The following is a 22,499-nucleotide window of genomic DNA, read 5'->3' on the forward strand; positions in this document are numbered from 1 at the left end:
TTTGGTCTTTTAATATCACATACAAACCTGGTAAAAATTACTGGTGGGCAATTAAAAAAAAGCTTTTTTGGAGAATGACCCAGTTATGTGATTAGATAATGTTAATTTTTTATTTGTTTGTTTTTGGTTGACATGACATGATCTGACCCAAGTTGTTCAAATGTTTTCACAGGATGTGGTGTATAAACAAGTGAAAGGGGCGATGCAGACATTCACACAACCCACAGACATGGGTTTTCCATCCTGACAGTAGAGCAATGCTAATTCGCATTAAAAAAGAATCAACTATCACATCACTTAGATGTCTTTATTTTTTTAAATAATATATAACACTAAATATCTAGAAGTTTTATTACTTATAGTCCTACATTATTGACCTATACACTATATTGCCAAAAGTATTGGGACACCCCTCCAAATCATTGAATTCAGCACCTTGTATAAAATCAAGCATCTTGCATGCCTTACAGACTGCTTCTACAAACATTTTTGATAGAATGGGTCGCTTTCAGGAGCTCAGTGAATTCAAGCATGGTACCATGATAGGTTGCCACTTGTGCAATAAGTCCATTCGTAAAATTTTCTCACTACTAAATATTCCGGTCAACTGTCAGTGGTATTATAACAAAGTGGAAGCAATTGGGAAAAACAGCAACTCAGCCACAGAATGGTAGGCCACGTAACATCACAGACCAGGGTCAGCACATGCTGAGGCGCACCGTGCGCAGAAGTCGACAACTTTCTGCAGAGTCATTAGCTACAGACCTCCCATCTTTGTGTGGCCTTCAGATTAGCTGAACAACAGTGCATATAGAGCTTCATGGGTTTCCATGGCCAATCAGCTGCATCCAAGCCTTACATCACCAAGTGCAATGCAAAGAGTGATGCAGTGGTGTAAAGCATGCCGACACTTGACTCTAGATCAGTGGAGACGTGTTCTCTGGAGAGACGAATCACGCTTCTCTGTCTGGCAATCTGATGGACGAGTCTGGGTTTGGCGGTTGCCAGGAGAATGGTATTTGCCTGACTGCTTTGTGTCAAGTGTAAAGTTTGGTAGAAGGGGGATTATGGTGTGGGGTTGTTTTTCCAGGGGTTGGGCTTGACCCCTTAGTTCCAGTGAGAGGAACTCTTAATGCTTCAGCATAACAAGACATTTTGGACAATATCATGCTCGTAACCTTGTAGGAACAGTTTGGGGATGGACCCTTCCTGTTCCAACATGACTGCACACCAGTGCTCAAAGCAAGATCCATAAAGACATGGATGAGCGAGTTTGGTGTGGAGGAGCTTGACTGTCCTGCAGAGTCCAGACCTCAACCCGATAGAACACCTTAAGGATGAATTAGAGTGGAGACTGAGAGCCAGGCCTTCTCGTCCAACATCAGTGCCACAACATGTGCTTCTAGAAGAATGTTCAAAAATTCCCATAAACACACTCCTAAACCTTATGGAAAGCCTTCCCAGAAGAGTTGAAGATGTTATAGCTCCAAATGGTGGGCCAACTCAACATTAAACCCTATGGATTAAGAATGGGATGTTCATGTGCATGTAAAGGCTTACATCCCAAAACTTTTATCATTAAAGTGTATGTTTACAGAAAAAAAATATGAATATACATAAACAGCAAGAAAGAGTCCTATCTTACATCACTGTTGATGCTATTAAAGTTGGCATAAAAATCAAAATTGACAATTGAACAATCAAAATGGCTTTTTTATGAAATTGACCATTTGGGAGCAGGTGGCAAAGTTTCATCAATGCAGTTGCGCGCGCATTGTGGAGGCAGAAAAGCATTGGTAACAAGTGGAGGAGAACGGGCGAGATCCAAGAAATAAGAGAAAATGTGTCTTCTTGTGCCTTTGGATGGCAGATTCATTTTTAGCAAGCATGTTTTTTTCGGCTAAGATACTTCAGTTTAGGTAGGAGGATGATGGAAACGTAAGGATATCCTGCCCCATTCCTCTGCCCCCAAGTTGAGAGTGGCATGGGTCAGTGGTTGTGGGCGGAGGGGGATTGTCTCTAAAGAAATATCTCTTGCTCCGCCTTGATACCATAAATGATCTTATTCCTGGGTTGAGAAACAAAATAGCCTGTAATATCTTGTTCCTGGGTTTGATGTCAGGTGAATGGAGTATGTAGGGCATTTATCTTCCCCTACTTCATTTACCTTTGATGACCCCAAGCCCTGGAACAAGGAAGGGAGGAAGGTTGATAAAGGCTGGGGCTTTGGTTATTTCAGAGCAGGTATATGGCCAAAGGTAATTTTGCCACATGAGAGTTCTGTGATTCCTACGGTGCGCCTGAGTGATGGATGCTTTTGATTCCAGGTGGTAAGTTGAGTCATTTTTGCTATGCTTATTGTGGTAGTGCATAGACACAACTAATGTGGCAGGCAGATCTTCAGCATGGCAGAGTGTTTTTTTCTTCCTAGTGTCATCTCAGTTACAGTGTAGAGTTCCCATTCTAAAGGGAACGTCTCAGGTTACGGATGTAACCATGGTTCCCAGAGAAGAGGAATGAGACACTGCATCTCGTTGTCATGCCTCGGGCCTGCCTCCTCGTCTCCTTCAGATAAAAACCCTGATGACGTACATCGTGCCGACCTTAAAACTACATGACATGCAGGAAACATGTTATTCCAGACCATGAGAGTGTGTTGTCTTGTTTTATCAGATGAGAACTTGTGTTAGAAGACTGTCATGGCTGAGAGATGATCTGTGTTTTATTAAGCTTTTGTCAGCAGATTTAGGCCTGTATGCAATAAACCCACAGGGTTATGAAGCTGAGGCTGAGGGAAACAGCCAACACATGTATGATTCAGGAGTTCAGCATTAGACACAGCAAATTTTACTGTAAACAATTGTGTATTTGTAGTGATGTGGACAAAATTGTATCTGTTTATACCAGCATGGAGCCAGTTACTGGTATTAAGATGCTTTTCTCTTACATTAATTCAGCAATAATGTATTAATCATTGCTGTAGTATTCAATTAGAACCGTGTGAGTAAAATTAATTTAATTAGGCATAATTTTTTTATATTTAACTTACAAATAATAATCAACTATACTATTAATTCTTCAATTCATTTTTGTAGATTAAATGATTTCTACAATAATCTCTTGCTAGATTTTATAACTAAGTTTTGTAACTTTCTTTCACATGGCTGCGACACATAAAAAAGCATGTTTTACATAGGCAAAACCGCAAGTACCCAAATGCACATGCAAAGCGCAGTGCTGAGCTCATATATGGAAAGTATGTGTGGCCCATTTGGAAAGTTGGACGTTTTTTATTTCATTGTGTTTGCTGTTGCATTTGTCCAATTCTGAGCAGAACCTCAGTTTTGTTTTTGTTGTTGGTTTTTTGTTTTGCAAAGAAGAAAGATGTTCTTCATGCACCTTGACATACTTTCCAGTTGGGTTTCTGAGTCAAAGCAAGATGTACTGTGGTCTATGCAGGCTATTGGCTGAAGGCTATTATTGTGGTAGGTGTGCTGTAAGCGTTACGTGTGTGTGGGTGGGTTGCTGGGTTTAGTTGAAGGGCGGCTTGTCCATAAACTTCAGAGTAAACAGCCTTATATAGCAATCTAATGTTGTGAGGTAAAATACAGCACTTTATCGCCTGGAGCCAAATCAGTTTTGCAGGTCAAGATGATCAACCTTGATGCAGAACTAACTGAAACTGTCATTTCTTCAAAAATGACTGGTATCTGTTTAAATTAACCTAACAGGTATACACTTTTTTAAAAAGCTTTTTAAAAAGTTACAGCACAAACTGGACTCTTGGTCCCCATTATTGATTGACTTTACATCTTCTTCTATCTCTGTACGGCCCAGGAGGAACATTAAACACCTCCTGAGGTCTCATGAATGTATTTAAACCAGATTATTTGATTCATGATCATGATTATAGCAAAGAGAAGAAAAGCTACAATTCTTCGACAACTGCCATCTCCTCAAGTGTGAAAACAATGAAAGTGTGAAGCGAGAGCAATTGTGTAAAAGTAAATGTGTTTGACTGCTTTTGTGGTTGTTGGCTTCAAGGTACTTTCACAGGTTGTCTTTTATGTAGCACACACACACACACACACACACACACACACACACACACACACACACACACACACACACACACACACACACACACACTAATACTCTGTCTCACTCTCCCAGCAAACACATTTACGTCGTGGCAACGTCTCTGGCACGTTGCATTTCTGCTATGGCAACGTCGCTGTCTACGTGCTCGCAACATTGTAACAACGTAGAATTGTAAGACGTGACAGGGCTGTAGCAACGTTGTTGCGCGACATTCAGCAACTGAGAGACGACATTCTGACAATATATATGGTGTATTTTGTTAGATAATTATATACTTTTTATCGTTTATTGTTTATCTATATTATTTAATGGGGCTATCAACACCTGCAAGTGTAGCCTACACTTTGAAGAGTAAAAATGACAGAAGGTTTCGTTAATTCAACTTTATTAAAACTGCATATAATCAAATTGCACTTCCAAAAGTCATACATTTGTGGAAAAAAAGAAATAAACGAATATACAAATTTATTTTAAGTATAATAAATAAAACATAAAAAGCAAAGGCAGATCAGAACATTTAATGAACAAAACCGGGTCTGTATGGCAGACAGTAGCCGAAAGCAGGTGTCACCGGGGAAACATCCACAAATCCAGAGGAGCAAAGAAACGAATGAGACTTAGCGGAAAAATCAAACGAAAAACTAAACAGTGCGAGCGATGCTACATTATTAGAAAGTAGGTTGTAGGTTGTGTTTGATAGCTGAGGTAGGCTAAACGCAATACTCACGTATTCTTGCTCGATGATGAATGAGAACACAATGAGCCCAACAACAGGTGGTTGGGATTTAAAAGGCTGATTTTCCCTCTTCAGGGCAGTGACGAGTACATTATGTAGTCCAGTGGTTGTCCAGACACCGTTGGCACAACCTTAAGCAATGGCCCTTAACGGTGGTTTAATGCCAACATTGTAACAACGAACGCTGTAACAACCTTCACTACACAACGTAGTTATAGCAACCTTTTGGCCATGTTGTTAAAACGTTGTTAGAAGGTTGGCAACGTTGTGCCAACGTTCTGTGTTTGCTGGGCTCTCACTATATCTCTTTACAAAATTGCCAAACAAAAAAATTCTGTTTACATTCTACATAATTCTGTTCTTTACTTCATGAAAAAATATACGCACACGGCACAAGAAACTCTTTGATATTTCATCTTAACGCGTATTCCTCCAGATCTGTAAACCTCCAACAGATACTGTTAAAAACACTCTATACAACGTTTCAAACGGCGTAAGAAATACGTGTTCGAATTTACATGATGTTTCAGAACTCTGCCTTCCGCAGAAACACTGGAATAAAACGTAGTATGACTCTAAGAAAAAATAGGCTACATGAGAAAGCAAATGTTGATTTTGTATAAGCAAGTGTATTTATGGGCTTCACCTAAACGCATTAAATGATCAGAATAATAAAAGCGAAGGCAGAACAGTCTTTCTGTGGTATTTAGCCTAATTATTTTTCGAACTAAAACTATGTAGCCTAGACAACTTTCTATGTAAAAGCACACAGCACACATTCAAAGGGTAACATTGCTCAGTAAATGTATCCTAATTCAGTCGAATAGTTTAATGTATTTTATAACACCGGCTTCCTGAAGAGGAGGAGATTCATTCATCAATCGGTCAGTTGAACTATAAGCCCACTATCATTTGAGAATGGCTTCGCGTCAGAGAGACAGCGCCTTTTGATGCAGATTTTTTTTTTCTGCGTGGTTTTCAGACCTAGATTGTTTTCAGACATGATGTGTTTCATGCTTCCAGACTGCTTGGAATATTAACGAATATGATGGTTCATCAATTTGTCTGTTTTTGTCTATGGCTTTTGGGTGGTAAGTTATATTGGTACGGCTTCAATTATTGTAGCCTACTTATACCGTGCGAACAAAAATGCTTTGGGACACTGTTGTGTAGCTCTTTGTTAAAATAATGCAGTGTGAATTGAAAGTTCATCATCTTCACTGAGTTATGATCTGAAAGAAAAACTTTGACCCAGAAATGTTAAAGGACCAGTTCACTAAACAAATGGCAAATGACACATCTTACTATAGGCTACATATATTATCAAGTGTAATTTACAATATTTTGAATTATTAATAATAATAATAATAATAATAAAAACATATATAAATTGGTTAATTTGATCACTTTAAAAGTGGTTTTACCCCAAAATGTAAATTTTAATCATTTGCTTGACATGTGTGTGGAACACAGAAGAAGGTAGGCTATTGTAGTTTCCTGCTTTTTTACATTCAGCAAAAGTGATACATACAACTATATGTTGAATGTATCACTCAATAGAGAATAACTATTTAACAATGAGAGTGTAATCATAATATACATGTTAGGGTCAACAATGCCTGATTTCTAATGTAACATCAAATGGTTAATATTTCAGTTGAACTGTTAATATTTATATTGAATAAATAAAAGTTGCTTTGAATATAAACGTTTGTCAACTGCATAAATGTAAATGTTTAAACAAACATTTCAAGTTAATTAAAATGAAAAAAAAATCTGTTTCTCTGGTTAATATTATTATTATTATTATTATTTCAGTTTCAATCAACTTTTAAACCTTAATTGATTTAATGCTGACACAGAAGCATTTTCCCTTGCCGAATCTCTATTTGAAACAAATCTCAAACCCACCAGCTGTCAATGGTAACTGGTAACTGTAAACTGACTTATTTAGGGAAGTAAGACTTTTAATCATTAATCAATTCCGTAATCATCTATTCACCCGATCGTGTTGTTCACGTAATGATGTTCTTCAGCGAACACAAAATAAGTTATTCTGAAGAACGTTGGGATCTAAAAAAATCATAGAAAAGCCGAATAATTTTTTTTGTGCTTCACTGATGAAAGTCACACAGGTTTGGAACGACATGAGAGTGAATAAATGATGACAGAATTTTGTAATTTTTTTTGGGTGAACTGTCCTTTTAAGTGATCTTATTTCAGTCTGGTGCTACTCGTAGACCAGCAATTTCAGAATAAAGTTTGCTCTACCTTTCGTGATGTTTTACCGTACAAATTCTTACACCGTGTCTACACGCAACAGCTAAAGGCTACATGCAACAAAGCGACCGTTGCATAGCACATTTGTTCCCTGTGTCAGAAATAGCGAAAGTGCTCAGAGTGCTTCAGAAATAAACTAGACATCAGTTTACTGGCAGGGATTTGTCGTGTCGTCGTGGTGCATCCAGTGTAAAACTATTTTTTTTTTTTTTTTTTAAATCACTCGGGCCTATTTTAAAGGGCATTGGCTTTTGCCTGTGGATTAAATTATAATGGAGTTTAATTTTCTGTCGTCAAATAAACAAAAGAAATCTGAGGTGATAATCTGTGATTATGTTGTGCTGACTGTTTTTTTTTTCTTCCTCCAGGTGTGTCTGGTGTTTATGCAGATGAAACTGAGACGATATCAGTGATGGAGGGAGATTCTGTCACTTTACACACTAATGTTACTGAAATACAGAGAGATGAACAGATACTGTGGACATTTAAACTTAAGAATTCAGAAAGTCGTATCGCTGAAATCTATAAACAGATCATCTCTATATATGATAGTGGTAAGAAGGAGAGATTCAGAGACAGATTAAAGATAGATGAGAAGACAGGATCTCTGACCATCACAAACATCAACACATTACACTCTGGACTTTATAAACTACAGGTCATCAGTGAAGGAGTCAAACACAGGAGTTTCAATATTGCTGTATATGGTGAGTAAACTGAATAAGTTAAATGGTTTTAATTTTAAATCAAATGTAACTCTTACCATCTGTGTGAACTTTTATTTATTATTGATCTATGATGATTGAAGATCTTTACACACGTCAATATCAGTAATTGCTTGTTCCTGAAAGTTGTTTTTCTTCATGTTTTTTAAGGAATGCTGACAGTTCCTGTCATTATCAGAGATTCTTCATCATCATCATCATCATCATCATCATCACCATCATCATCAAATTGTTCACTGGTGTGTTCAGTGTTGAATGTGAGTGATGTGACTCTCTCCTGGTACAAAGGAATCAGTGTATTGTCCAGCATCAGTGTGTCTGATCTCAGCATCAGTCTCTCTCTACCTCTGGAGATTCAGTGTCTGGATGATTCCTACAGCTGTGTGATCAACAATACCCTCAGAAACCAGACCACACATCTTGATATCAGTGAACTCTGTCAACCATGTGAAGGTACGTCAGTATTAGGGGGGTTTCACACTGGGCACATTCATTGTCTATAATTTTAGAGTTAAATTTAGAGTCCATAATTGGACTTGTTAATAATGTCATGCTGGTTTATCTCTCAAATGTTTTATAGATGTGTGTTCTCACACACATTTGAGCATTTTACATGCATGTGACGTTTAATCCATTTGAGAGGGTTTCCCAGAACATCCTTTGAAGGTTATGTTCTTACTATAAATGATATAAATTCATAGAATTTTCGTTTTGTAGAAAGGCTACAGCGAGTGAGTACTGATGAATGGTTGAGTGTGTTCATCAAACTGAAGAGAATTTGCTCTTTTGATTTATAAAGTAAGCATTTTTAAAGCACATAATGTGTAGCATCCCAGCTAACAAAGTTCCCACAACTTCTCTCTCACAAAAATTTGGAAAGGTTATGCGAATGTTAAGATAAAACATTATTTAAATAACATTTATATAATGTTCGTATAACATTATTAATATTTGATATATTGCGAGAGAACGTTTTGAGAATATTTTTGAAGCATCCATTTTGTAGTCTATCAATGTTAATGTTGACCTTCTTGGAATATTACAATTAACATTCAGAGATTATAATATTGTGAGTAACAATACGGTTAGGAGAATGCTGTACTAACATTACATAACCTTTTAAATATCGTTCTAATCACTGCAATAAAACATGGATATTTTAACATTTCAGAAACATTGTAAATCACTGTTTCCACAATATTTATTGACCATAAATTTGTTAGCTGGGAAATAGTGTATATTTAATTTTGAGGAGAACATTGAGAAACATTTGGAATAATTAATTTTTTCATTACAGAAAATAATTTTTATCCTGTTAATTACAAATAATGTACAGATTAATTGATTATCAAAATAACTCTTAGTTGCATTCACTAAGATATGTTTCCCATCAGATCTGCTGTTTTCATCTTCATTGAGACTCTTACAGTAGATTAATGACTGTGTGTGTTTATCATTGTAGAATCTCCCCAAACTCCAGTTCTCCTTGTATCGCTGTTGTTGCTGTTGTTGCTGGTCTTCACAGTTTTAGTCGTGTTGTTCTTCTGTCGGCGCAATAAATACACACAAGCAAAACAAGACGGCAAGTATTACACACAACACGAAAATTAATATTTTATTGAAAAAGTAATTCACAGAAATGCCAACAAAGCCTGTAACCACTATTTCAGTAGGCTATAATAAATGTTTTTGGAAACAGCTCAGTCTAATGAAGAAGAAGTTGATTATACTGATGCAACATTCATTAAACACAGATCTCCGGATACGGTAAGATATTCTAAGCATTAAATCTCTTATGAAAGCTTGCTAAGCTAGTACAGTTTATTTGTTTGTCTACTTGTTTTTACATGCATGATGTTGCATAATTAAACTTTCACACATTATTCACAATTTTAAAATAATCTGTATAACTGTTCATAATGTGCTTGCTTGTTTTGTTTTGTGAATTGAGTGATGAAAGTGCATTTCATTACAGGAAGCTGATGTACGGGGTCAGACGGTGTATTCAGAAGTCGCTTTGACAAGATGATCATTCAGACTGTATTATCATACAGATCCGTTTATTACTGGACATATCATGTTGAGGTTTATGTCAGAATGTAGCAAAAGCTCAAAACCTCAAAGTTAAAAGTTAAATGCACTGATTAGCTCTGTTTGCTACAGATGACTGAATTATAGCATTTCATTTTTAAGCATTTTCTAAAATAATTTATTCTTTATTAAGGCCTGTCTGTAGAACACAACCGATGACAGGATATGTCATTTATTTCAGGGATTTTCAGGGACTAAATGTAAAATGAGGCTAAATGTGTTCAGTGCTGTGTGTGTGTTAGTGGCTCCCTCTGCCGAAATGTACAGGAATTAATGTTGTAAAAGGTTTGGCTGGTTAGCATTGTTCAGTTAGCTTGTGCTCGTGTAACTATAACTGTCTGTGGGACAAATTGCCTTTGACTGAATAATTTTAAAACCCCTGCTCTATACTAAAGACAAGATTCTTATTATTTTATTTTATTTTTCTGCCTAACAGTATTTGAAAATTATCAGTTCAAGATGATAATCTCATATGAAGTTTTTATTTTTCTGAAGAAAGGTGTCGTAATGTAAATCACAGTAAATAGTGCACTATTTAACAAAAAAAAAAAAGGAAAAATGTGCGCTGGCTGTCTTATTATGTATTATTTATGTCTGTATAATGTGGTCATTTATGGACACCAGATGAAGCTCTTGAGAAAATGTTAAACGCCAGTAACATCTGAATAAATATCTCCAGTTAAGGAGTCATTTTAATGTGACAAACCCAGTTCAGGTGAATTAATGTGACTGATGATTTGAGTTTTAGCTTTATTCAGATTGTCTGAGTGTATAATTTTAGTAATGCACTGAAGATGATGGCTGCCTTGTTACCTTTTTTGCATGGAGCAGGTTTATTCTTGTGTACTTGATTTTTTAAGCTGTAAAAGTGCTTGTCTATTTACTGAACAAACATTATTAAACATTCTCTCTGCACTGATTATGTTTGTCTCTTTAATCTTTATGCCAAAGTAAACCCAGATAGAGGTTGACCATGAACACAGTGTCATCTTCAGTGAAGTGCATGTAAGCTGATTCATGGAAACTTCATTGTATCCAGTATAAGACTGGATCCTGTTGTTTCTCGAATAACTTGACAGTGTGGTTGAAGATTTAGGTTTCACAGGATGTGGATTTTAATTGAAAGTGAGAAATGGGAAAGAGTGTAAGAAAAATTCAGGTAATTGAAAAGCACATGTGAAAAGTTTAACATCCCAGCAATATCTCAATAAAAATACATTATATACACAGTCTTTTTGTGTCAGTCAACATTTGGTTGATTTGTCTAACCTTATTAAATGCATTTGTCAAAACAAGTGAGATTTCACTCAGAAACCATGCCATAAATACGTCAAAGTAGACTCAGTGAATTCAGTGTTGAATGTGTTTAATCATTGTGCTAATGACTCCTGCTGACTGTTTGAGGAATCCATGTGCTAATGGGTTTGACTGGTTATAATGGTCAAATCAGTCCTGTCATTGATATGAATTTATATTCACTATACTGAATGCTTCAATCCAAGATGGATATATGAATGTGACATGTTGATTCATGTCAAGTTATTTTTCTTAATACGGATTTTATTATGTTTGTAAACTACAGTAGACAAAATCGACCAGTGAACTAACATGAGGAAATTATAAAAATGTCTGTTTTTCAAATTGTAAGAGTTTTAATGAAGTTTTTGCTAAATCTGAATCTCTTGAAGAAGCTCTCTACTAATTATATGAAGTAATAAATATGCAGTACTGTTATGTTTTGAAAAAAGCTACTCTTGTAATTTTTTATGCGTCTACTGACAACTTACTTAATATTCACATTAGCAGCTCTGTGTTCTTTTGTACTTAATTTTCATATAGCCTATAAAGGGTGTTTATTTCTTTGACAGGAAATTAACTCTTATTCTGAAAAAAATCTCTGTGTACTTATTACATTGTTGTGATTTTCCCATCATACGTTGGAGGGAAGAGCAATAAAGACCTGAAATTAAGCAATGAATATGATTTCCACCAGCAGAGGTCGGTATCACAGCAGTTTCATTACTGTTGTGATACTGACCTCTGCTGGTGGAAACTAATTAGTGGATGTGACAAGTTCTCAATAGATTTCAACAAGGCATCAACAAGAGCTAATCATTGATTAATTTTTCAACTCTTTTATTGTCGTCCAGACTTGCTCTCTGAGCTCAGTGTAAGTGTTTTATTATGTTGTGTAGATGTGAAGTTAAGCACGACTGTGTGAGTGTAAAATGTGTGGTTTGTTTTCTCAACCACATATAACTTTTAGATTGAATAGATTTTTCTCAATTTCGTACCTTGCATAAGTCTACCTGTGTCTCGTCTACAATCGACGTCCCCAGATGTCTACAGTCGACGTTTAGTCTCTCTGGGTCTCGGCTACAATCGACGTCCCCTAACGCCTACAGTCGACGTTTAGTCTCTCTGGGTCTCAGCTACAATCGACGTCCCCTAACGCCTACAGTCGACGTTTAGTCTATCTGGGTCTCAGCTACAATCGATGTCCCCTATCTCTCACTTGCTCCCCTAACTAACTTGCTGCACAGCAATAATAACCAGACAGATTTCAGCAAATGTCCTCTAAATGCTTTAATCAAGGCCGGGAGAGTACTCAAGCTATTCTCAGAGAATCTCCCGAGAAGAAGTCTGCCATAGGATCTCAGACAAATTTCAGAGAGAATCCCACCAGCAAACAAGAACACAACAGCTTTTATAGGATAAAGACAGACACAACAAATAAAATCATCGTGATCGTGACTAACTCATGACTTAACTCACATCACCTTCTATCAATATGATTGGTTCAATTGGTAAAGCAAGGGGACCTCTTTACCCTCTGTCACTGGCATAAGCAAAAATATCACTGTAAAGGGTTAAGAGCACTATCATGACATAATACAGACAGTATATTTTTGATTTTGTCATCGTCAGCACTTCAGAATTTTCCATAATAGGCAAAGAACAGAGCGTTTTAGTACATTTGGTTCAAAGTGTTAGAATGATATACAGTTTACTATTTTATTCATTAAAAATCCATCACCGCTCTGTCGAAACAGAGATTTCCGTTAAAGTTGAGTAAAGTCAGAATGATTTCCTCTCATCTGTGTGTTCTGTTCCTGTTCGGCCTGTGCCGTGAGTAAATAGAAATCACTTCTACACTGTTTATTAGTATATGTGGAATGTTTACTGACAGATTTAGTTTAATAGATCATCTCTGTATAAATAACATAATTATGTGTCTGGGAAACTTTTATATATTCTTCATGTGTGTTTTGTGATGCAGATGAAATGAAGTCAGTGTCAGTGATGGAGATTCTGTCACTCTAAACACTGATGCTTAAATAATTATTCAGACTCTTCATCATCATCCAGATCCAGTCCAGATGTTCACTGGTGTATTCTCTTTATTACGGAAATGTTACAGGAATCATATTTCATTATAACAGCTGTTTTTGTGCCACTGCTCATTTCTGCATGTGACAGGACATTAAAATAACTCTTATATGCAAAACATTTTTTTAAATTAAGAGCCAAAATTGAATTAACTATTTGAATAATTTTGAAATGAAAAATATGCTCATTATATAATCTAAATATGTGTGAAATGCCAGAAAGCAGCATCTGATGTCAAGTTTTTAGATGAGAAGTCTTGTCAGAAAACAGAGATCATCTCAGATCTGACACCAGTCACTCCTCATTCAACACTGATTTCACCAAAACCATCATGCAGTTTAACAAGGTGTTTAGGTTGTAAGATGAATGAATTAACATTAAAATGTAAAATGCATTTGATTACCTGAAATGCAGGTAATATAGTGCCCATAGATGAATCTACTACTAAAACTGTGTCATAGACAAAATTAAATCAATAAACCTTTGACTTCTCATGTGTGTTTACATATATATATATATATATATATATTTATATATATATATATATAATATATAAACCTATATAAACCTAATATATAACTATTTAATTGAATGTTATTTAATGTTCAGCCAATCCGTATTTCAATTACTTATTCAAATCGTTTAAAAAGACATTCATCATTGTGTTGAAACATTTGTTCATGAGAAATACCGTGGGAGTTACTGAAATATTAAGAGGAAGTTGAAGAATACATTGAACTTAGTCAGCAAAGCGCAGATAGAGAACAAATCCAGTTGGCTTTTGATTTAGCAATCTATACTTAAGAAATAGAACTTTTTAATCAGGAAGTTGCTCTTCTGCGTCTGAAGAGACTCTCGGCTGGACGTTTGTTTCTGTCACGATGTCTTCTCATCTGTGTGTTCTGATCCTGTTTGTCCTGAGCGGTGAGACACTCTTAACACTTTTAATCAGAAAATGTAGAGCATTTATTTAAATGCAATTTCACAAGAGATTAAAAAAAAGTTTACCTTTTAGAAGTACATGATTAAACAGGAAATTATATTATATAAAGTCTCTGTCTGATAATTATATATTTTTGTATATCTTGTTTAGGTGTGTTTGGAGTTGAAGCGGATGGAGTGAAGTCAGTGTCAGTGATGGAAGGAGATTCTGTCACTCTAAACTCTGATATTAAAATACAGAGAGATGATCAGATACTGTGGACGTTTGGAGATAAAGAGACTCGAATAGCTGAAATCCACAGACAGAACATCTATATGGATGACACTGATATGATATTTGAGAAAACACTCCAGATGGACAATCAAACTGGATCTCTGACCATCAGAAACATCAGATCTAAACACACTGGACTTTATAAAATGCGAATCCTCACCACCAGAGGAACTTCATTTAATAGATTCAGTGTGACTGTCTATAGTGAGTAAAGTGAATAATATTGAACTTTTTCTCTGAAGTGTGTGTTTAATGTTCAGCAGAGACAGTAAAATATGATGATCAATATTATTTATTGGTTATAGAGAACTACAAAATAAATTATGTTATTTTATGTTGTATATTAATTGTTTAATTAAAAAATAATTGAATTATTTTAACGTGATAGTGTTTTAGAAAGTGAGAATATGAAATGCATCAGGAAACTCGCCTCCTTGTGTTACTATTGGGTTTTTCTGGTAGAAACATTCACCAAACTTTACAAAAAACATTATCATTCGATTATCTTTTTTAGTATCTTGTTGAAATTTTTGTGCCACATCTGTGTATATTTTTTTCATATATCTTTATTTATTTATTTAAAAATCTTCAGATACTTAATCAATAATAAATATATATTAAAAAACATACACACACACACACACACATACATATATACATATATATATATATATATATATGTATATATATATATATATATATATATATATATATATATATATATATATATATATATATATATATATATATATATATATATATATTTATGCCTATACATTATGTCACACGTGTAGGTATGGCAGCAGCAACATTTTCAACATATTTTCTTTATAATTGTGCAGTTCATATTGTGTCTAAATGAAGTCTGACTGAAGGGATTGATCATTTTCTCTTTCTTTATTACAGAAACGACACAGACTCCAGCTCAGTTTATACCCATTACAACAGTAGTTTGTGCGCTGATGCTGCCGCTGCTTCTGCTTCTGCTGTTCATTTCTGCGTGTGTGTTTTACTGTTGCTGCAAGAAATGCAACCGAGGAAAACCAGAGGGCAAGTATCACTATATTACTAACTTACAAGAAAAAAAAATACTTTTTATGCAATTTAGTTTTACAACGTAAAGCCTAAATTTAATTTTGAAAAATTGTAATAGTTCTAAAATGAAAATTAAGCTTATTATAGAATAGAACATACATCAGTGTGAAATGTGACCTGATGAAAAATCATATATTAATGTTAAAAAACACTGAAAATCTCCATGTGTTTGTGTTTTAGATCAGGAAAGCATGTCAGAATACACAGAGGTCATCTACCGTCTTCAGATCTGACACCATGCAGTTACTGATCATCACTCAGATAATTAATATTCATAACAGTAATGTGAAATTCAAATACAGACTCCAGCGGGACAGTCAAACTGGATCTCTGACCATCAGAAACATCAGATCTGAACACACCGGACTTTATAAACTATCTATCATCAGCAACATCAGAGGAACTTCATACAAGAGATTCAATGTTGCTGTTTATGTTGATTAAAATATGATTTAACGATTTTTAACATATTTACTTAAAAGATTAAATGAATGGACAAATACAAAACAAGTATTGCTATTTTATGTATTTAATACCCTCTTTTATATAATTTAGTGTGCTTATAATTTTATAAATAAAGTGTGTTTGATTGCCTATTGATTATTGCATTATGTTTCAGCTAGTGTCTGCTTCATATCAGATGTTTATATTCACCCATTGTACATAAGGCCTGGATGCCCTTAAAGTTCCTGGATGATCCTGACCAATAACAGCGCACAATGTTACCATAGCTGAAGCGGAACCATGTTGGAGAGAAGACGCAGCTTGGGCAGCTTCATTGTAGTTAATCCATGTTCTATTATTATTCAGTTGAAGTGTATATTGAGTTGATGTGTGTACATGCCAAAACCACACATGTAAACTCAACCAGCTCTTCAGTAAACAAAATGAAACTTAGACACTGCTTGGTGTGTCTCTTCAACTTAGAGTCAACTCATACAATTCAGATCGACTGCCTGCTGTATTTCACACCCATCTAAATTAGTCTACATTAAGACCTCTTTATTTCACCCTTGTTTTACTTAATTTCTTGTTTTGTGGAGATGTAAAAGTATTTCTAGATGACTAAAACTGGGTTATACACACTGCACAACTACACGCACTTGACCTTCTTCCAATATCTATCTTTAACTTGTTTGTTATCTTGCAGTAGGCTCGCTATAACGCTTGTGAAATCACGTGCAGATGCTAAATTTATATTGACATTAGCCTTATCCTTCACTCATGCTTTTTGAATTTGCTTCACCAATTAATAATAAAAAAAAACATTATTTTATTCACAAATATCATTGTCCAACTTGTATTTTCCGCTGATTCTACTCGCATCAAAGCGTATATAATGCGGCCATCTTGATCACTGTGAAGAGTTTGTGTTCGTCTTCTGACTCTATTCAAAGGTCAGAACCATGATTGTCTGGTAACAATTATTCACACATGCACACATAGCTATTAATTGTTAAATATATATTTGTACATTCATTGAACTTAAAATATCAACAATCTTTAGGTTGTCCTAAATTAATAAACAGGCAATAGTCAGCTGCAAATATGTCTTGACCCCAAAAAAATTCTAACAAAAGGTTTCTCAGTGGTTTACAGTAGTATCATATGTACTTAAAAACATACAAAAATTTACCAAAGTTTGACTCCAAGAAAGGCCTCATTTTCAAAATGGCGGCCGTCGGGTCCTTAAAATGACCATTACTCCTATGTATTCCTCCTTGACCAGGAATACTGGTGCCTGCTACATGTTTGGGCCATGTAATATTATAATTAGCATATTTGCAAGATGGATAAGTGATTACAAGTACAATTATATATTAAAGCAATTGGTTACAAGCCTATTTATGTGAAAAATAAATGCAATTACTTAAGGGAAATTGTACATTTCTACTTACTCATATCATTTTGCCTAGTGTTGGTGGATTCTGTGGTTCATAACCATTCGTTTGATTCCAATAAAGAATAAATTCATTAGAACATGTGTGGTACAGTAAAATTTGTCAAAACAGTGCTGCCACGTGAAGGCATGTGCTAATTATATGAACCCGTATAGAATTATGCCAATTCATTGGCTGATGGCGTGGGCGCCTCCTCGGCAGAGCTACTTCACTTACTCTTATACAGTGAACGTGCCATCTGCTCCTTAGATTTTCTACCAATGTAGAAGAAGCTCTTTTGGCAGCAAGAGGAGCTTGGCAGTTAACGCAGTGTCTTGTTCCCTATTCAGACAACATGGGTTACGCAAGTAAGTAACCCGATACGTTCTCTTTCATAGGGTCACTTGACGCTGCATAGAGATGACACAATGGGAACGATAAACCACACAAGCCAAACTAACCGCTGCTGGATCTTGCCCAACAAGGAACTTCCCTATAATAATTTTTTTTTTTTTTGCTAGACCAGACTCAACTAGGACCTAGACAACCAGTTCATACAGAAAGAACCCAGGAACCAGGGGCCGCATCTAAATCCAAGTTGTAAAACTAATAAAAGTGTGCGGAGAGGACTGACCAGCCACAAATATCCTAAAAAAGTAACTCCCTTGAAAAGAGCCTGGGAGAACGCGATACTCCTAGTAGAGCAAGCTTTAACGCCCAGAGGTGAAGGAAGCTTCTGCACCTCATAAGCCAGGCAAATATTGTCTCTCACCCAGTGAGATATCCTGTGCTTAGAGGCGGCAAGCCCTCGGCAACCAGCCCCAAAGCATACACACAACTGAGACGACATGCTCCACAGCGATAGCTGCAACATAAATCTCTCAAGGTGGTAGCAGCAGTTCCAGCCACAAATTTATCCTGCAGGAATTCCAGCACTGAACCGACCGGGCACAGGACGGGTCCACTGCATGAGCCGAACACCAAGACTCAAAAATCTTCCACTTAGAGTAAAAAAGCTGTCTAGTAGAAGGCGCACAAGCGTTATCGATGTTCTCCTGAACATCAGCAGGAAGACCAGACACCACTGTCGCTAGCGATTGCCTCTTATCAGCCACACATTCCACTGTCTCCATATCTCGGGTCAAGGTTGCCAAATCCTGCCCTGGAGCTGAGACAGCAGATCTCTCCTGATTGGAATCTGCCAAGGGGACCCCTCCACCAGGGAGCTCAGTTGCGAGAACCACATCTGGGATGGTCAGAATGGGGCTACCAGAAGGAGGCGGATTCCACACTCCATCACTCTGCAAAGGACTGCAGGGATTAGCTTGACCGGAGGGAATGCATACAGTCTCAACTCCGGCCACAGAGGAGCAAGGGCATCTATCCCCAGAGGTGTCGGATGAGACACGGAAAACCACAGGGGGCACTGTGTTGAGCTCTGCGATGCAAAGAGGTCCACCTCTGCCTCGCTGAACATGCTCCAAATTTGAGCCACTGTTTGGCAGTGCAACATCCATTCCCCCGACTTGAGGTTCTGTCTCGACAGAAATTCTGCTGCGACGTTCAGGTCCCCTGGAATGTGAACTGCTCTCAGCAAAAGACCTGTCTTGAGCCCAAAGGAGAAGGCGGTGTGCATGCCTGTCGAGGGTGCGCGACCGCGAACCTCCCTGGCAATTTAAATGGGCCACCACTGCCATGTTGTTCATCCTGACAATGACATGACAGTCCATAAGGGCCGGAAGAAAATGATCCAGGGCCAGAGAGACGGCTTGCAACTCGAGGCAATTTATGTGCCACAAGAGAAGCTCACCCGTCCAAACACCGCACACTGGTCTGCCCTCATAGACCGCACCCCAACCAGTCAATGAGGCATCTGTCGTGACAACCTGGCGACGGCAAACTACACCCATCTTGACCCCCTGAAGTAAAAAGGGGGAGTCTCTCCACCTCGAAAGAGCGCAAAGGTAACTGTGCGACAATCTCAGCAGGCGGAAGGCAGACCAAGACTGGCGGATGCCCCTGAGTTTCATCCACCACAGGAATGGTCTTATATGAAGGAGACCCAAGGGCAGAACAGGAGAGGCTTGTTATGGAAATTTTACATTTAGATGTGTTATTTTTACTTAGAAGTGTTTTTTTACTTCTAGATGTGTATCACTTGTATTAACATTGAACATTTAACATTTATTTGTAGGTCTACTCATGAAGCATTATTAAAGATATATAACCAAGCTTTTAGAAAATGCATAAGTTAGGACAAGCTTGCAGGAACAAAATGTTCTGGGTGATAGACGGCTTAGTAGAAATAGACTGTGTACAACAAAATGTCAAAGTGACCTATTGTACTTCAAGTGTGAAAAGTATGTGCGCAGCTTTGATCAAATTAAAGATAGGTCAAAATGTGTGAAAATGAAGCAGCTAAACAACAGGAAACTTTTTGCAGACGTGATATTGCTCTGTCTAGATGGAATTTGGGTTGGACAAGAGATCTTGAACAAAGAGGTTTCCTTTTAAGGTAACCAAGGCAATCTTTTGAGACAGATCAGGATGTGTTAAGAGTATATAAGCTGGGCAAAAAGGAGAAGTCGGCGCCCTTCCATATCAGACTCTGACTGATGTGTGAACTGCCTTTCTTGCAAGAAATAAAGATCTTTATAACTTTTGAAATCTCCAGCTGTCTTCCAATTATTATTTAAAGTTGTGAAAGTAATTTCCACGACAGGCTGCTGCCATGAGCCCAAGAATCCTACGACATATGCCCACTGCTACATGATGGCCGAGCATGAAACGGGCCAAGCGTGCACAGAGACTGGAAACTCAAGTAGGGGCCAGACGGGCCTACATTGAGAGAACATTTATTTAGACACACACGAAAGTGGTCTGCTGAGGAGTTAAGACACTCTTCTGAGCATTCAACCTGAGACCAAGAGACCGGAGGTGGTGGAGAAGGATGTCCCTGTGACGACACACCAACTCTCTGGAATAAGCCAGAATGAGCCAATTGTCTAGATAATTTAGCACACGGATGCCCTGGAGCCTCAAGGGGGCCAGAGATGCATCCATGCACTTGGAGAATTTCCGCGGAGCCAGAGCTAGACCGAATGGAAGGACCCGATACTTATAAGTCTTTCCCGATACTTATAAGAAAAATAAAGCTTCAAGCCCAGAAGTTTCCAAGCAACACAGCAGTAATGACTTTATGAACTTCTTCAATTATAAGATTGATAATATCAGGGACAAAATTATAACTATGCAACCGTCTACTACAGTATCGCATCAGGCAGTGCATTGTAGTCTCCCTGAGGAAAAATTTGATTCATTCGTTGCTATAGGAGAGGAAGAATTTACTAAACTCATTAAATCATCTAAATCTACAACATGTATGTTAGACCCTATACCGACTAAGCTACTGAAAGAAATACTTCCAGAGGTCATAGATCCTCTTCTTAATATCATTAATTCGTCTTTGTCTCTAGGATACGTACCAAAAAACTTTAAGCTGGCTATGATTAAACCGCTTGTTAAAAAAAAAAAACGCAACTTGATCCTACAGAATTAGTCAATTACAGGCCGATCTCGAATCTACCTTTTCTGTCAAAGATATTAGAAAAGGCAGTATCCTCACAACTGTGTTCCTTTCTTGAAAGAAATGATATCTGCGAGGATTTCCAGTCAGGATTTAGACCGTACCATAGTACCGAGACAGCTCTCGTTAGAGTCACAAATGATTTGCTCTTATCATCCGATCGTGGTTGTATCTCTCTATTAGTGTTACTCGATCTTAGTGCTGCGTTTGACACCATTGACCACAGCGTTCTTTTAAATAGATTAGAACATTATGTTGGCATTACGGGAATTGCACTAGCATGGTTTAAATCATACTTATCTGACCGTTATCAGTTTGTAGCAGTAAATGATGAGATGTCTCATCGATCACAAGTTCAGTATGGCGTACCACAAGGCTCAGTACTAGGACCGCTGCTGTTCACTCTGTACATGCTACCCTTAGGAGATATCATTAGGAAACATGGCATTAGCTTTCACTGTTATGCCGATGATACTCAGCTCTATATTTCTTCAAAACCTAACGAAACTTATCAATTCACAAAATTAACGGAATGCATAGCGGATATAAAAAATTGGATGACTTGTAATTTCCTACTTCTAAATTCTGAAAAAACAGAGATTCTAATTATTGGACAAAAAACTTCCTCACGTAATAACCTAGAATACTGTCTAACACTTGATGGCTGCTCTGTTAAGTCTTCGTCGTCGGTTAGGAACCTGGGTGTGCTCTTTGATACCAATCTTTCATTTGAAAGTCACGTGTCTAGTATCTGTAAAACTGCATTTTTCCATCTTCAAAATATATCTAAATTACGCCATATGCTCTCATTGACAAATGCGGAACAATTAGTTCATGCGTTCATGACCTCAAGGCTAGATTATTGTAATGCTCTACTGGGTGGTTGTCCTGCACGCTTAATAAACAAATTACAGCTGGTTCAAAACGCAGCAGCTCGAGTTCTTACCAGAACCAGGAAGTATGACCATATTAGCCCGGTTCTGTCAAAACTGCATTGGCTCCCTATTAAACATCGCATCAATTTTAAAATATTGCTGATCACTTACAAAGCACTAAATGGTTTAGCTCCGCAGTACTTGAGCGAGCTCTTAACGCATTATAGTCCGTCACGTCTATTGCGATCTCAAAATTCCGGCCAGTTGATAATACCTAGAATAGCAAAATCGACTGCTGGCGGTAGATCCTTTTCCTATTTAGCACCAAAACTCTGGAACAGTCTTCCTACCATTGTCCGGGAAGCAGACACACTCTGTCAGTTCAAAGCCAGATTAAAGACACATCTCTTTGACCTAGCTTTCACATAATACATTATAGACTTCTATAATTTAATGTTAGGCTGCATAGATCAGGTCAGCCGGAACCGGGAACACTTCCCAAAAATCCTGATGTACTCGTTACA

At 37.1% G+C, this 22,499-nt stretch overlaps 2 protein-coding genes across 2 annotated transcripts; both read left to right on the forward strand.

The window, feature by feature from the left end:
* Window positions 1-5,874: 5,874 nt before the first annotated feature.
* On the forward strand, window positions 5,875-10,847 carry LOC308702565 (SLAM family member 9-like). The gene is made up of 6 exons (XM_081385523.1): window positions 5,875-5,928; window positions 7,486-7,824; window positions 7,993-8,295; window positions 9,305-9,424; window positions 9,542-9,609; window positions 9,818-10,847. Exons 1-6 carry the CDS (start codon window positions 5,883-5,885, stop codon window positions 9,869-9,871), a joined length of 930 nt encoding a protein of 309 aa, XP_081241649.1. The 5' UTR covers window positions 5,875-5,882; the 3' UTR covers window positions 9,872-10,847.
* A 3,313-nt stretch (window positions 10,848-14,160) lies between these two features.
* LOC308702575 (uncharacterized protein) lies at window positions 14,161-16,915 on the forward strand. Its single transcript, XM_081385534.1, has 4 exons — window positions 14,161-14,247; window positions 14,417-14,743; window positions 15,446-15,589; window positions 15,815-16,915. Exons 1-4 carry the CDS (start codon window positions 14,205-14,207, stop codon window positions 15,865-15,867), a joined length of 567 nt encoding a protein of 188 aa, XP_081241660.1. The 5' UTR covers window positions 14,161-14,204; the 3' UTR covers window positions 15,868-16,915.
* Window positions 16,916-22,499: the final 5,584 nt, after the last annotated feature.

The sequence above is a fragment of the Scardinius erythrophthalmus genome (assembly GCF_964197995.2).
Source record: "Scardinius erythrophthalmus genome assembly, chromosome: 14".
Classification (NCBI taxonomy): Eukaryota; Metazoa; Chordata; class Actinopteri; order Cypriniformes; family Leuciscidae; genus Scardinius; species Scardinius erythrophthalmus.

Bases quoted from the DNA above. Each gene is read 5' to 3' on its own strand.
- LOC308702565 (XM_081385523.1), top strand. From the start codon at position 5,883: ATGATGGTTCATCAATTTGTCTGTTTTTGTCTATGGCTTTTGGGTG. The intron at 9,425-9,541 runs GCAAGTATTACA...TTTTGGAAACAG, and splicing joins CACACAAGCAAAACAAGACG to CTCAGTCTAATGAAGAAGAA. The intron at 9,610-9,817 runs GTAAGATATTCT...ATTTCATTACAG, and splicing joins AACACAGATCTCCGGATACG to GAAGCTGATGTACGGGGTCA.
- LOC308702575 (XM_081385534.1), top strand. From the start codon at position 14,205: ATGTCTTCTCATCTGTGTGTTCTGATCCTGTTTGTCCTGAGCG. The intron at 14,744-15,445 runs GTGAGTAAAGTG...TCTTTATTACAG, and splicing joins ATTCAGTGTGACTGTCTATA to AAACGACACAGACTCCAGCT. The intron at 15,590-15,814 runs GCAAGTATCACT...TTTGTGTTTTAG, and splicing joins CAACCGAGGAAAACCAGAGG to ATCAGGAAAGCATGTCAGAA.